The sequence below is a fragment of the Osmerus eperlanus genome, chromosome 24 (genome assembly GCF_963692335.1).
Source record: "Osmerus eperlanus chromosome 24, fOsmEpe2.1, whole genome shotgun sequence".
NCBI lineage: Eukaryota > Metazoa > Chordata > Actinopteri > Osmeriformes > Osmeridae > Osmerus > Osmerus eperlanus.
In genome coordinates, this window is record NC_085041.1 from 3,491,871 (window position 1) to 3,507,341 (window position 15,471).

General features: G+C 46.5%; 1 protein-coding gene across 1 annotated transcript in view; it reads right to left on the bottom strand.

Moving 5' to 3' along the window:
- Nucleotides 1-15,267, bottom strand: part of si:ch211-51h4.2 (uncharacterized) — a 48,924-nt gene extending 33,657 nt beyond the window's left edge. Inside the window, exons 1-7 of the mRNA XM_062450758.1 lie at nt 15,078-15,267; nt 13,650-13,691; nt 13,012-13,085; nt 12,198-12,266; nt 11,785-11,890; nt 3,980-4,115; nt 2,275-2,340 (exon numbers count right to left, since the gene is read on the bottom strand). Coding sequence (XP_062306742.1) covers nt 2,275-2,340; nt 3,980-4,115; nt 11,785-11,890; nt 12,198-12,266; nt 13,012-13,085; nt 13,650-13,691; nt 15,078-15,219 — 635 coding nt within the window. The 5' untranslated portion in view covers nt 15,220-15,267. The remainder of the gene's footprint in view (nt 1-2,274; nt 2,341-3,979; nt 4,116-11,784; nt 11,891-12,197; nt 12,267-13,011; nt 13,086-13,649; nt 13,692-15,077) is intronic.
- Between the last annotated feature and the right edge of the window lie 204 nt (nt 15,268-15,471).

A 15,471-nucleotide genomic window follows, 5' to 3' on the forward strand; every position in this document is an offset into this window, starting at 1 on the left:
GGTTTTTGTCTCTGTGCGTTTGTGTCGCGTGTGTCGCTTCGGTGCATTGAGGTTGAAAACCTGAAGCACATCCAACACGGCTTCTTACTTATCACTTAAGCTTCAACAGGGGGATATCGATCGCAAGCATACCTGACCTTCCCCTAAGAGAACACCACTCCAAACAGCCACTCCACTGAACTCTGAGAATCTGGATAAGGGGTACGAGCCCTGTGCAGGACATAAGCCCCGCCTCTCTCCCCAACAAATTATAATTCTACAGCAGCATCCCGCAGAGTGAAGCCCAACACTGATCTCCAGCTCCCCATCACCCGGGATGTTAAGCTCCACCCCTGTCCTCACCCCACAAGCTCCGCCCACAAACGGGCCTGGTGGTGTTCAGGAGCTGGGAGGTTATGTGTTAGTATGCTAATGCTGTGAGGCCAGGCTAGCTGTCTGTGTCGATTCATCAACCATGCTTCCCTGGGCTCCTCTTCACAAAGCACTTCTCAAATGAAATCCTGTAGCGGGGGGCACAATGCCAGCGGGGAGGGAGGTGTGTGTGTGTGTGTGTTGGGGGGTGGGGGGGGGGAAGAGAGAGAATGCGGTAAGCAATAACACCACTCAAAAGCGCTTATGGATAATTTTCCCTGATAAATAAACTGCTTAATTATTCATGTCCGCAGAACTTTAAAGTGCTCGCTTGGTTCTGTCGCCCGCAAGATAAATTGATCTTTTCAGTCTGATAATAGAGGATTATTTCTGCCGCTGGAATTTGTCTCCCGTGTGTGTGTGTGTATGTGTGCGCGTGTGTGTGTGTGTGTGGGTGTGATGCACGCGGCATTTGCATGTGGTGTGTGCGAGGCATGTGCGTGAAGTGTTGTTGATTGTGTGTGTGTGTGTGTGTGTGGATGTGTGTTTATAGGGGAGCTGAGAGAAGAGCTTTAATTAAAATGAAAACATCCTCAGTGCCTCTCTCCTCCTTGCCCCTCCCACGTCAAGGACATCAGGATCACAAGTGCTCTCTAAGCAGGAGGTCCATTCTAGCACTGACAAGCAAGGAGTCCACACAAACATTACCAGACCTGGCACCAGGTTGCAATTAGAGCCCTGTCCTAATTCAATTATCCGAGCATATGCAGCTCCTGGAGTAGACTCTGATTAGCGGAGTTGTATGGGTCTACGAGTTTGTGTGTTCCAGTCAGGGATGGGGTGGGGGGGGGGAGGGGGGGTACTAAGGGCAACCCTGGCATTACAAACCTGCCTCATCTAGAACTCTGCTCTCGACACCTCCTCTGCTTCCTGTCCCCTCGTTCACGTAACGCACACATCAAGGCCGCCTTTGATTACGCGGCTGGACCGTCAAACCTTTCATGTCCGTGCGTTCATAGATTGGAGAAATGTATCTATCTATCTTCGGTTGAATGGCAGCCGACAGTGTGGAAAGCAGTCATTTGGATGAGTGGACGTCCCTCTTGTTCTCTGTGTTGGAGGTTAGAAGAACGGACCACTGTGCTCTTAATGGGACCCGGAGACAAAAACAACCCCTTCTGCTCCATCTACCCCTACACTCGTTTTCTAGAATTTCTCATTGTTTTTTTTTTATGTTTTTTTTATAGATTCCCCATCTTGATAGTGTTTGTGTTGTGACACGGTATTACCCCCCCCCCCCCCCCCCCCCTCCCTCCCAAGGACCGGTTGGAATGACTGTATCTTCTGGCTATCATCAGCAACAACACACGATTGCATCACGCCTCCCCATGTAATATGTACGAGCCACGGTGCATTCGGATGTGGCGCTTCTTAGTGGTATCAAACAGAGAGTTTTGAAAGGCAAACTGTCGCTCAAGATGATGAAAGGCAATGATTGGTTCAAAGTCAATTGCGAGATTTAAAGATACTGTATGAACAATCACAGAATATCACAGGACCCGAGGGGAAATACATTTGGACCTTCTCCCCGTGCCTGGAGGCCCAGACAGATATAAGACAAACAGCAGCACATTCTATATTCATAATCAAACTATGTGCTACTTAGTGTCTCTACAGACTGTGTTTTCCTCACATCTAAAGTAGAACCTGACACAGACATTGAGATGAATCATCTCTCACCTACACATGCATAACCCTTGATGGAGAAGCTCTCAGTGTTGACACAGGAGAACGCTATTTGCAATTCCAGAGAGTTCTCACCAGCCAGACATGTGAAGCTCTCTTTGCTTTCTTCTCTGCATGTTACCTGAAGCTGACGTCAAATTTTGCTCGCTGTAAAAGTTTTTCAACTAAAGAACTCACCTGACCTGGAGAAGGGAAGCATAGGCCTCGCTGCCTGCAAGCACATAGCTGATACCTATAGACACGCTGGAGAGAGAGAGAGACAGAGTCAGAGACAGAGAGAGAGAGACAGAGACAGTCAGAGACAGAGACAGAGTCAGAGACAGAGACAGATACAGAGAGACAGAGACAGAGAGAGACAGAGAGAGACAGAGACAGAGAGAGACAGACAGATACAGAGAGACAGAGACAGAGAGAGACAGAGAGTCAGTCATTATCCATAGAATTGAAAATCACACCCAATCAAAAGGTAGACATTATACGTGCGTGTTACATCAAGCCAGCTCCCTTCAATCACCCCAGCTCTCCAGTCAGAGAGACTTATGAAACAGGAAGTCTCTCCTGTAAACGGCGTCTTTAGGAAGAACAACATGGAGAGGTAGAATGGCGACAGGCCTTGGTGTGGCTGCCAAAGTTATCCATCATCTCAAGGCTGTGGCCAGGTGTGTGTTAGTGTGTGCGCATGGGCATGTGTGTACAGTAGATCAATGTCAAGGTGCAGCAGCAGTGTGCGTGTGTGTGTGTGTGTGTGTGTGTAAGGGAGTTGCAGAGCAGATGGAGGTAAAAGCACCAGGTCATGGCTGGGCATTGATCGAGCACTAAGCCTCACCAACACAATGAAGGGCCTATCGATCGAAGGTATGTTACAGGGGGGCTGTCTAAATGCTGATAACAAGCTCTGTTCTATCAACAGGACCAAACAGCCACTGGTCCTCCATAATAACCCCCACATTACTCCACAGATCATGCCTGACAGAACAGTAAATGATATTGTGTGGCACCACCAGCTCCAACTTGTTCTGTAGATCCGACCTGGAATCCTGTTGTGGTTTATGTACTACAGTGGCTGACTGACCAGCATACCAAGGAGGGGGCTATAAACTATGGTCTGTTCTCCCAGGGCTTAAAGCTGTGAGATATTACAGGTACAAACATGATGACGGGAATCAGTCAACTTGAAGGAAGGGGCGGTGGTGGAGGTCGTTTTTTTCATCTTTTTCAAGCTTTAAGACGTAATAGAGACCGAGCATAACAGTAAAGTCAGGGCTGAGAGAGATGGTGTTTTTGACAGTGAAAAAAACAAAAATCTCATTATGCAAATACCGCATCATAAATACAACCTCCTTACAGAATTAAGTCAGCTGATTAATGCTTGCTTCGTCATTTGTGCAGAATGCATTTGACTGGCTGGGCTCATTATTTTCAGGGGCGAAAACGAAAGGGGGGGGGGGCCGGGGGCCGGGAGGGATGGCAGTTGGTTAGGGCGAGACATGACATTTAACCTATAAATAACATCTCTACTCCCCGCTCGCTGATAAGGCCAGGGCGAGACCACCACAGCACTCGAGGTCTCCCAGTTTCAAGGTCGACTCTCACCCAGGTCTCGCCCTCCACTTGAGATACGCACCGGGAACTGGCTTTATAATGCACCATTGACGTCAAGGGATTTTCAAAAGAACCACTTTAAGTCATTTTAAAATACTGTGAATATTGGTTTAGTGCTGGTTAATAGCATATGTGGAAAATCCTTCATACAAAAGGCTCACAGCGGAAGGGCAAAGCGTTTGCACTGACAGTTGAACATTTCAAATGTTCTTGAAACATTGACGGCGGGCTAGCCGTGCAGCTGTTCCAGCGGTGTGCGTCGGTTCCTATAGCAACTTACAACTGGAAGAGCAGGATGAAGTTGAAGGCGTGGCTCATGGGTCTGCTGAGGAAGAGGACCCCCAGGACATGAAGGTTAGGCTGCAGCATCTCCTCTCCCGTCAGAGGGGGCGAGTCCCTCTGAAGTAGGCCCGTGTCTGCAGACACACACAAACATTATCTGGTCTGTTTCCCTATGTCAGGTTGGTCACGACTTAAGGTATAAGTATTTCAGGAATATAAATGAATGCAGAAGCTTGGCGTTCATTTCAATTCCTTCAGATTGTTTGATCCTGCAGTGCCCCATTGACAGTAAACTAAGGCTGTCAGACAGTGGCACATCATCGGCAGGTAATGGTACTTGGACGTGTGCTCGAGCCGACAGTTACATAAATTTACATTTAGTCATTTAGCAGACGCTCTTATCCAGAGCGACTTACAGTAAGTACAGGGACATTCCCCCGAGGCATGTAGGGTGAAGTGCCTTGCCCAAGGACACAACGTCATTTTTGCACAGTCGGGAATCGAACTAGCAACCTTCTGATTACTAGCCCGATTCCCTAACCGCTCAGCCACCTGACTCCCTAAATGGTAAATAAATGCTTTGCTTGCTTTATCAGACCTCCCTGTCAGACAAACACAGTCAGCCAAACATTATCAACTAAACAGTCATCAGCCAGCGATACAGTAAGTCATTCAGCCAGTTAGCCAGCTAAACAGTCAGTCATTCAGCCAGTTAGCCAGCTAAACAGTCAGTCAGTCAGTGAGCTAAAGTCAGTCAGTGAGCTAAACAGTCAGTCATTGAGCTAAACAGTCAGTCAGTGAGCTAAACAGTCAGTCAGTCAGCTAAACAGTCAGTCAGTCAACCACATCCACATTAACAGATGGGCGCACACAGTAAAGAAAATGATTTTTAATGCCCGCAAAAACAACAGACAGTTACAGTACAGTTTCAGTCTCTGATAAAAGTAACTATTTAACCCTCCAAATGATTATATCCTAAACTACACAACTGAACATTTGCCAATACTACACACAACGAGTTACCCTTGACATAAAAAACATCAAATTGATCAAATCAAATTTATTTGTATTGCCCTTTTTACACAAGCATGTCACAGAGGGCTTCACATACGCCCATAGAACTGCCCCTCAGCCAACCTAAACCCTCAAGGAAGACAAGGAAAAACTCCCAGAAAAACTCTCAACAGGAGAAAAAATGGAAGAAACCTTGGGAGGAGCAATTCAGAGAGGGATCCCCTCCTCCAGAGACGGTTGGTGAGAGAGAGGAGCAGAACACAGGCTAAACATAGTCTGGATGTTGCCTATTAGACTGAAAGCTTTGTCAAACAAAGCAACTGCATTCACCTCAATACTAGATGCAGCTCCTCTGAAACCCAAACCAGAATGACCCACAGCTGGACATCATTACCTACTTACACCCAGTTGGCTGAGCGGTGAGGGAGTCAGTTGGCTGAGCGGTGAGGGAGTCAGTTGGCTGAGCGGTGAGGGAGTCAGTTGGCTGAGCGGTGAGGGAATCGGGCTAGTAATCCGAAGGTTGCCAGTTCGATTCCCGGTCATGCCAACTGACATTGTGTCCTTGGGCAAGGCACTTCACCCTACTTGCCTCGGGGGAATGTCCCTGTACATACTGTAAGTCGCTCTGGATAAGAGCGTCTGCTAAATGACTAAATGTAAATGTACACCCTTCAACCCCTCCTACACTTTTGGCACAGTTCAAGATTATCAGAGGGGCGGGAAATCAAGCAGTTTTTACCTCTGATAGTTTTCAACATCTCATCATTATTTATATGTTTTACATTTGTATACATTTAAATGATTTATTTTTACATATTAGGTTCATTGTCCTTTTCCCCAAGGACTTTTATACTTCTTACTTGGCTTTGCCCTATTAGGGTATGGCCCCGCCTCCAAAACCATACTGGTTTGTTGCGAGCACTCTTCTGTTTGAGAACACCAGAGAAATGGTGGAAACAACTGGTGGTTTTGACTTTGGTGGTGTGACAGTGATTTGAGATGGGTGGTCTTGAGTTGTGTGACATCGGACAGTCACACAGTCTGTCAGTCGAACAGTCGGTCAGTCAGTCAGACAAGCGTTCCTCAGAGAAACAGCCATTTCGGGTGACAGGTACATCTCCCAGGATAAGCAGCAGGGATGGATAGCGTGGTGGTGGGGATGAAGGGATGGAGGGAGGGAGAGATGGGGGGGGGTGAGGAGGGTTGTGTGAGTACTCTGTTCACTCGTCCGCTGAGCGGCAGCGCGTTAATGGATGAGCGGTGTCATCCCTCAGTACCGCCTGGACGAGGGGCCGCTACCCATCAGCCATCATTCTCCCGCCACTTTCCATGGACGCCACGCTACGATGCCCGCCAACACCCAAACTACCTCCCCCTCACTCCTCTTTTATCTGGTAAATAATGAATCAGTAGAAGGATGGATGAGAGAGAGGGAAGGGGAAGATGAATATGGACGGGGTGGAGAGGTGTACGGGCGTTGAGGAGTAGCAGAGAGATCAGACCAGACGGAGCATTAGTCACACACCCTGCTCCAGTCTCTCTGCTCCAGTCTCCCTGCTCCAGTCTCTCTGCTCCAGTCTCTCTGCTCCAGTCTCCCTGCTCCAGTCTCTCTGCTCCAGTCTCTCTGCTCCAGTCTCCCTGCTCCAGTCTCTCTGCTCCAGTCTCTCTGCTCCAGTCTCTCTGCTCCAGTCTCTCTGCTCCAGTCTCTCTGCTCCAGTCTCTCTGCTCCAGTCTCTCTGCTCCAGTCTCTCTGCTCCAGTCTCCCTGCTCCAGTCTCTCTGCTCCAGTCTCTCTGCTCCAGTCTCTCTGCTCCAGTCTCCCTGCTCCAGCGGTATATTTTTTCTGGGTCACAATTTACCTCAACATTACTGTGTGTTAAAGTCATGGATGAGTGAGAGATGGAAGTCACCCTGCACAAACTCTGTGTACAATTCAAAATGGCTCTTCAAACTGATATTTGAGGGTTTCTGCCTGAACAGTAGCGAGTTCAAACAAACACACACTCATTAAAACCCTCGCCATATGGTTTTATACTAACATGAAAACCACATAACAACTCGGCTCCATTTCCCTAACAACACACACACACACTTCCACTAAGAAATCACTTGTGTCAGCCAGTCTAGCTTATAGTATCTAAGAGAAACTCGGCAATAATCCAGTTCCACACTGTGTTCTGAGGTTCCAGTATGAGACTGCTATACTGTACTCAATCACGAATGTTTTTAAAGGACTTGGGATCAGAACTGGAAGCTATATTAGCTGTTCTCTAAAGACTCCATCTGTAGACCTTGGTAGTGCCAAGTCATTAATGAGATTTTGCATCTCCTACCCACCTGTCAGTACTTACAGGACACAAGTGGGTAAAATATTTAGCCCAGGTCGGATAGCAAAGTAACTGTGCGTCATGTTCAAACAGCTGAAATGCTAGCGCAAAGCTAATTATTTGGAATACAAGTCAAGGACCCCTGACTGTACCAAATGCTAACCACGGATCCGCCAATAAATAACAATTACCAAAATGGATGCCTTTTCGAACACTTAATTTTATGTCAAGCATTAAAGTACACAAGAGTGCCATCGAAAAGCTTGCAAGCTACAATAAGACAGAGAGGTGGGATGCATGGTCGTTTCATTCTATGTCCTTAATTTAATTACCAATTACATCAGCGAAACAGGAGAAGGGAGAGGGGGAGGAAACAGATTGTTGCACAAATGAGAACAGTGAACATCGATGGCACAGTATGTGCATTTAAACCACGATCAACGATGCAGCCATGCGGACAGTAAGGATTCAGTCAACCTACAACTGCAACACGTGTGTACAGTGAGGATACAGCCCTCCTACAAGAACAACACGTGCAGTTTGCGAATTACGGGGGGGTTTGACTCCCCTAATTAACACTTGGACCCCCCCAAAAGAGGTAAAAACAACAGGTCGGGGAAGTCGATACATTTATATATCGTGCTTACATGTGATCGTAAATATTACTTTACGCCCTGGAGAAGAAGTTGACCCCCCCCCCGCTTGTCATTGTATAATTCGCACTCTGAACACGTGTGTACAGTAGGTACGTTCTCCCTCACCCAGCGTCTACGTGAAATCAGTGGTGTCGGAGCTGGGGCTGGTGCCGTGTCGGTCTGGGTGTTTGGCTAACACAGGAGGCTTCCATGATGAACAAGGAGGATTCTGTATGCTTCTTATGGAGGGATACACACTTAACCGCGCAATATGGAACAGATAGCAGCTGGGCTTTTTTTTTTCCCCCGCTGAGAGAAATCCATCTTTTTAATAGGCCTCTTATCAAGTCTCCCACCAACAAGCCCGGCCCCATACGGAAAGCCGCCAGCACGTAATTGAATCATGGAATATCGGCGCCACTGCAAGAGCCTATCAGATGACACCGTCGACCCGGCGTATAAATTAGGCCCGCGTCTCGCCGCACAAAAACAGAGACCCCCCGCCCCCCCCACCCCCCCCCCCCGTGACAGCGAAGGTCCGCCGTCCTCCCGCTACGCTGTGTCAGTCAGAGGCGTGTTAGCAGCGATCGCTGATCAATTTCAGGGAGTTTATTGGTGGCAATGGGAGGGATGGATCTGAAGGGACTCCGTCATGTTGAAGTTAATCCATAAACTGGAGTGGGGTGTGTTTGAGCGGCTGTAATTAAGACGCTCCGAACTTTAATGGCAAATTACAGGATTGTGCAGAATGAGAGAGACGGAGAAAGATGGAGGGAGAGAGAGAGAGAGGGAAAGACAGAGATAGAGGAAGAAATAGACAGCATATCAGCCATGATTAAATAAGATTCACTGTGTGGGTGCAAATGCCCGCTAATGTTCCAATCCTGAAAGATCGATACGTCATGTTCCGCAAGATGACTGACGGACGGAGATTTATGAAATCACGCAAAGACTAGAGTCCACGGCTGAATCGACTGAAACAGAGCCTGCCACTAACCCTCCAGCATCACTAGAGATGGGGGGGGGGGGGGAAGATTTTCTCATTAGTCCACCTCACACTCTCCATCCAGACATCCACCTACTCCTCAACGTTCCCTATCCAGAAGCTTCTCCTGCCTGGGTTGAAGATGTCAGACCAACAGTTTTCAATCTTACAAAGACAGGCAACCGAGACCCCCCCACCTTGGGCCCCCTGTCCCCTCAGGGCAGGATAAGGCCTTCTTCTTCTCCCCCTGCTGGTGTCTGGGGAGCAGGGAGTCTTAGGGCTGCTCACGAGAGCGCTTCCACCTCCCCTCCTCATTTCCTGTGACAGGGCAGGCCCCTCTCTATCGCTCCATTCATCTTCATTAGCCCTCTGCTCCCTCCATCTCCTGCCTCAAATGCTTAATGTCTCTCTTTTCGCAGGGTCCGGGCCTGTGCTGGTGAGTCAGCCCAGACACTGGTGGGGTTAGAGCATGCACGTGTGTGTGTGTGTGTGTCCACCCCCTCGAATAATGCTATCGCCGTGGTTTCACACCAGCAACAATACAGCCGCCATCTGTTCCTAACGCCGATACCCCACCACATCACGTGGCACACACACACATATATATATACACACACCTACAGTTAGGTCCATAAATATTTGGACATTGACACAATTTTCATCATTTTGGCTCTGTATACCACCACAATGGATTTGAAATGAAACAATCAAGATGTGCTTTAAGTGCAGACTTTCAGCTTTAATTTCAGGGTATTTACATCCAAATCAGGTGAACGGTGTAGGAATTACAACACATTTTATATGTGCCCCCCCCCCTTTTTAAGGGACCAAAAATAATTGGACAAACTATTATAATCATAAATCTAATTGTCACTTTTAATACTTGGTTGCAAATCCTTTGCAGTCAATGACAGCCTGAAGTCTGGAACCCATAGACATCACCAGACGCTGGGTTTCGTCCCTGGTGATGCTCTGCCAGGCCTCTACTGCAACTGTCTTCAGTTCCTGCTTGTTCTTGGGGAATTTTCCCTTCAGTTTTGTCTTTAGCAAGTGAAATGCATGCTCAATTGGATTTAGGTCAGGTGATTGACTTGGCCATTGCAGAACATTCCACTTCTTTGCCTTAAAAAACTCTTTGGTTGCTTTTGCAGTATGCTTCGGGTCATTGTCCATCTGCACTGTGAAGCGCCGTCCTATGAGTTCTGAAGCATTTGGCTGAATCTGAGCAGATAATATTGCCCGAAACACTTCAGAATTCATCCTACTGCTTTTGTCAGCAGTCACATCATCGATAAATACAAGGGAACCAGTTCCATTGGCAGCCATACATGCCCACGCCATAACACTACCTCCACCATGCTTCACTGATGAGGTGGTATGCTTTGATCATGAGCAGTTCCTTCCCTTCTCCATACTCTTCTCTTCCCATCATTCTGGTACAAGCTGATCTTGGTCTCATCTGTCCATAGGATGTTGTTCCAGAACTGTACAGGCTCTTTTAGATGTTTTTTGGCAAACTCTAATCTGGTCTTCCTGTTTTTGAGACTCACCAATGGTTTACATCTTGTGGTGAACCCTCTGTATTTACTCTGGTGAAGTATTCTCTTAATTGTTGACTTTGACACAGATACGCCTACCTCCTGGAGAGTGTTCTTGATCTGGCCAACTGTTGTGAAGGGGTTTTTCTTCACCAGGGAAAGAATTCTTCTGTCATCCACCACAGTTGTTTTCCGTGGTCTTCCGGGTCTTTTGGTGTTGCTGAGCTCACCAGTGCGTTCTTTCTTTTTAAGAATGTACCAAACAGTTGATTTGGCCACACCTAATGTTTTTGCTATCTCTCTGATAGGTTTGTTTTGATTTTACAGTCTAACGATGGCTTGCTTCACTGATGGTGACAGCTCTTTGGACTTCATATTGAGAGTTGACAGCAACAGATTCCAAACACAAATACCATACTTGAAATGAACTCTAGACCTTTTATCTGCTCCTTGTCAATGAAATAACAAACTCCCATGAAGGAATAACATACACCTGGCCATGGAACAGCTGAGCAGCCAATTGTCCAATTACTTTTGGTCCCTTAAAAAGGGGGGGGGGCACATATCAAATGTGTTGTAATTCCTACACTGTTCACCTGATTTGGATGTAAATACCCTGAAATTAAAGCTGAAAGTCTGCACTTAAAGCACATCTTGATTGTTTCATTTCAAATCCATTGTGGTGGTATACAGAGCCAAAATGATGAAAATTGTGTCAATGTCCAAATATTTATGGACCTAACTGTACATATACACACACCTCTCTAGCTTATAAAAGTGAGAAGAGCCAGCAAATGCTACACTACTCAAATTTTCATGAGTGCATTTGCTATATTGTTGACACCTGTGTTGGTGGCTCGGTCTTTGATGGTGGTGCGTACCACTGAGTGTGTCATGAATGCAGGTCAGGGCATTAGCCCACTGTCCACAGCTATTGGACCATATCAGAACACTCCACAATACAGCTCATGAAATGTTCATTCCCACTAATGTCTATCTGGGCTCGGGAACAGGGTGGAGAATCTCAGAGGACTGGATCAAACACGCTGGACCAAGACCAACCATCAGCAGCTGGCAACAATTACTGGGCATTATGGGATGTTGTGGATGGGGAACCCAGAGAGACAGCCCAGTGGCAAACAGAATCCAAAACACTGGCCGCTGTTTGTGTGTCATTGTGTTGTGTGTGTACCGCGTGTTTTAGTGTGTGTGTGTGTGTGTCATTGTGTTGTGTGTGTACCGCGTGTTTCAGTGTGTGTGTGTGTCAGTGTGTTTTGTGTGTGTATGGGCATGGGTAGTATTTACCTGCTTCCTCGCTATCCTCCCCTTCCTCCTCCTCTTCTTCGGGGGAAGGGACAGCAGCTTCCTCCAGGACCACGTCCTCCATCTCAGTCCTCCCCGACTCACACACCTGACACAAGGAACCAGGATTCTTTACCAGTACATAGTGGAATCAAACAACGTTTATCTAAACATTGAACAGGTTAGGAAAGGGAGTATTTTCAAGGATGCTCAGTCGTGTCACAAGAAGTTCAGCCACAACAGAGTTATTCACTGAGGATTACAGGAAGAAAAACAATATTTTACTCGTATAATGTAAAGAGTTAGGGAAGAGAAAGTATTTCCATGAATATTTCAGGACAAAGATATTCAGTAAGGATTGCACATAAACGCGAATGATTTAAAAGATGAGGTACTTCCAGGAGCCGTCGGTTTACCTTGAAGTTCTCCATCTGGACCAACTGGCATCTCTGGAGCAGGTCAACAAACAGGTAGATGAGCAGAGCCTGCAAAGTGACCACAAGGTACACCGCTAAAACAGTACTCCTACCCAGCAATCGACGACACACGGACCATCTTTGAACAAACACACCAAAACAACACCCTCACAGTACACACAGAGCAGAGCGCATACACACAGCAAGTAGGTCAAATATATTATTAAAGTCAAACATGTATGTATGCAAATCTGTGTGTGTGTGTGTGTGTGTGTGAAGAGTATGCATGTCTTTTTCCACTGTTGACACGGTGGCACGGTTCCTATTAAGCGCGTGAGAAAGCACCCAGGGTGAACTTTACATGAAGACCACAGCCTCACCTCACCACAGTTCCACACCCCCCTCCACATAGCTCTCCTGGAGGCACCGTCTGATCTAACGTGATTGGATAGGTGGAAGCATGTGCCCTTTTATGACGCAGGCACCCACCCATGCAAGTAGATCAGTGATTTCCCTCAGAGGAGAGGGTGGAGGGTGACATAAGGTGGGGGAGTGGGGCGGGCATTTGCAGAACAAGTATGGCTGAAGACAGGGGGGTAGGTTTCATCATGTCTATAGGTTTCATCACACCTCCCACCCACTTTTTCAAAACGGCAAATCTGTCCATTCCCCACTTTTATTCAGGAAAATTATATTATAAAGACCATATCCTCGGTTATAAAATAAAAACAAGCTGTCACACCCACATTTGAAAGCAAAGCTACGTCCCTGGCTGAAGGTACGCCAAGTCGCTGTGGGTCAGCGTCAGACTCACCTGCACCAGGAAGCCGATGAGGAAGGACACCAGGAAGGGGAGGAGCCCGGCATGAGCTATCGTCACAGGAAGACCTGCCGGTAAGAAGAGTGGAAGACAAACCCCAGGAGGAGGTTCCTTCAGAAGACGTGTCATCAGACCTTCATCCTGACTCTGCACCTTCATCCAATTCTAACCAGTTCTCCATTCTGACGGACAATGAGAGATGGACTTCTCGGCTTATTTTGTCAGAATTTTCATTATTCTGTCTGTACAGCACAAAATATGCACTTAAAATGTAATGGGTTGTGGGTATTCCTGTATGTAGTGGGAGTGATTAAATATTTCCGGAGATGAACGACAGCCGGCTTCGTGAGAATGACAAAACCGTGTTTTAAAACAAAGTCGTTAAACTCAACGCCCTGTGTGATTGCTGCTTTCATAAATGCCTACGTTATCCTCCTCACACCATAAAACTGTGTGCAATTCTCGGCAGCGTGTCGGAAAATGTTCAGAATGACATACAGTGGATGTCTGTTGAAATTTCAAATCAACCACTGGGAAGCATTCCAGTATGTTTTAGCAAAGATGAAGGTCGTTCGGGAGATGTGCTGAACGTGGTTTATACTGGTTTGGCTGAAAAAAGAAGCGCCACTCACCCAATATGCCTGTTCCCAGAATGGTTGCAATGGATAAGAAATCTAGAGAGAAAACATTTGAAGACAGTAAATGTACGTTTGACTACTTCGACATCAGTGATCTTTATCAGACAAGGCACAAGGCCAAGTATAGGAAATAGTCATGCATGACAAAAGTGACTAGGGCATAATAGCAAGAAAAAAACCCAATTATGATAATAATTGACAAATTGACAAAAAATGTATTCGATGTTTTGGACACCAAACAATTGAATTTAATCAATACAATACAATATTACCGGTAACTGAAGGCCTTAAATTTATTCCTGCAAGATGATGGTAGCTACTGTAATTTAATATCAGTTATGTCTTCATTCTGTTGTACACTCTCAGACCTGTGTCTGGCCCATATAAAATACGGTTTTAGTCATAAAAAATGACGCTTTATCATAATATGTTTTAGAGTGTCTTGTTCTCCGCTATTGAAGCAGATAATCTGTCACCTCTAAATAACATTCAGCGCAGCAGACATGGAGATTGACAGCTAGCATCAACACTGCAAGTTACCATAATGGAGCTAAAATGACGTTGGTATTTGGAGCCTTGGCCATTTCCTCGCCCGTCGGACATAAGTCATCATGACACATCTCATTCATATGCTGAACAACTTTTACATAAAGAGAGAACAGAGAAGGAGAAAAGAAAGAATGATAGAGAAAGAGAGAGAGGTACAGTACATTGTCCACAGCAGGGCCTGTTTGAGTGAATGGTTGTGTAGTTCTATGGCTAGAGCTTCCGTTGCTAGAGGATCTCCAGCGAGAGGATCTCCAGCTAGAGGATCTCCAGCTAGATATTCTGTAGTTGGAGCATCTGTAGTAGCTATAGGTTCTCCAGCTAGATATTCTGTAGTTGGAGTGTTTAGATGGTCTGCAGCTACAATGTAAAGAGCACTTCAGTGCAGCACCACTGCAGCCATTACAATTGGTTCTGAAAGTAATGTTCAAAAAGCATATACCCTACATGAAACGCCTCAGTACTCGGGAGGCTGCGGATTATAGCGTTAATGTTCTCACAAGAAGCTTTTAACATCGGAGACTGTTGTGAACTTGCTGTTTACATAATAACCTATGGATCATCAGCATCTACAAGCAGACTGAACGTCGCCAGACAGCAGCATCCGCACGAGGAATACGGAACAGACAGGAGCAGCATCCAGTAGGATGCAGTGACGTAATGCCTGGATGCCTCTTCACTCGGGCAAATAGCGACAAACACAAATCATTTAGTACCGCCTAAGCGGAGCTATAAACAGAAATTCAAAATGCGAAATGGACCATGGGTGTGGTAGCCTATTCATGCTTTTAATATAGCGTTGTCCTGTCGGCGTGGGGTTTATATAAGCGAATGAATACCAAGTGCCGTTTTGAACATCATTTGTCTGATACTCACAGCACTGCAGGTAAATAAATCTCAATTTCCAGGGTCTATCCTGGTTTTTCCGCGTGATTTTGATGGACAGAGTGGAGACATTGTTGTCAGACATGGGATAGGGACTGGTTTGAGAGATCTCCTCTGCCTCCGTCGCCATCATTATGTCCTCTTCTGCTCTTTTCCGGATGCGACGCCGCACCTGCTGGGAATGCGGGGCGCCTGCGCTCGAGAGTATCCAGAATAGAGCTGGCCGCACCGAGTGAATATTAGTCAACTGAAAAGCACACTTTGTACATTTGGCGCATATGAATATGCTTTTGCTAAACCTGGAAATTTTCCGATAAAAACATGTACAGTAGATATTTGCATTACAACGTGATCAACAAAAAGACACAGGAAAAGTTCCCACCGC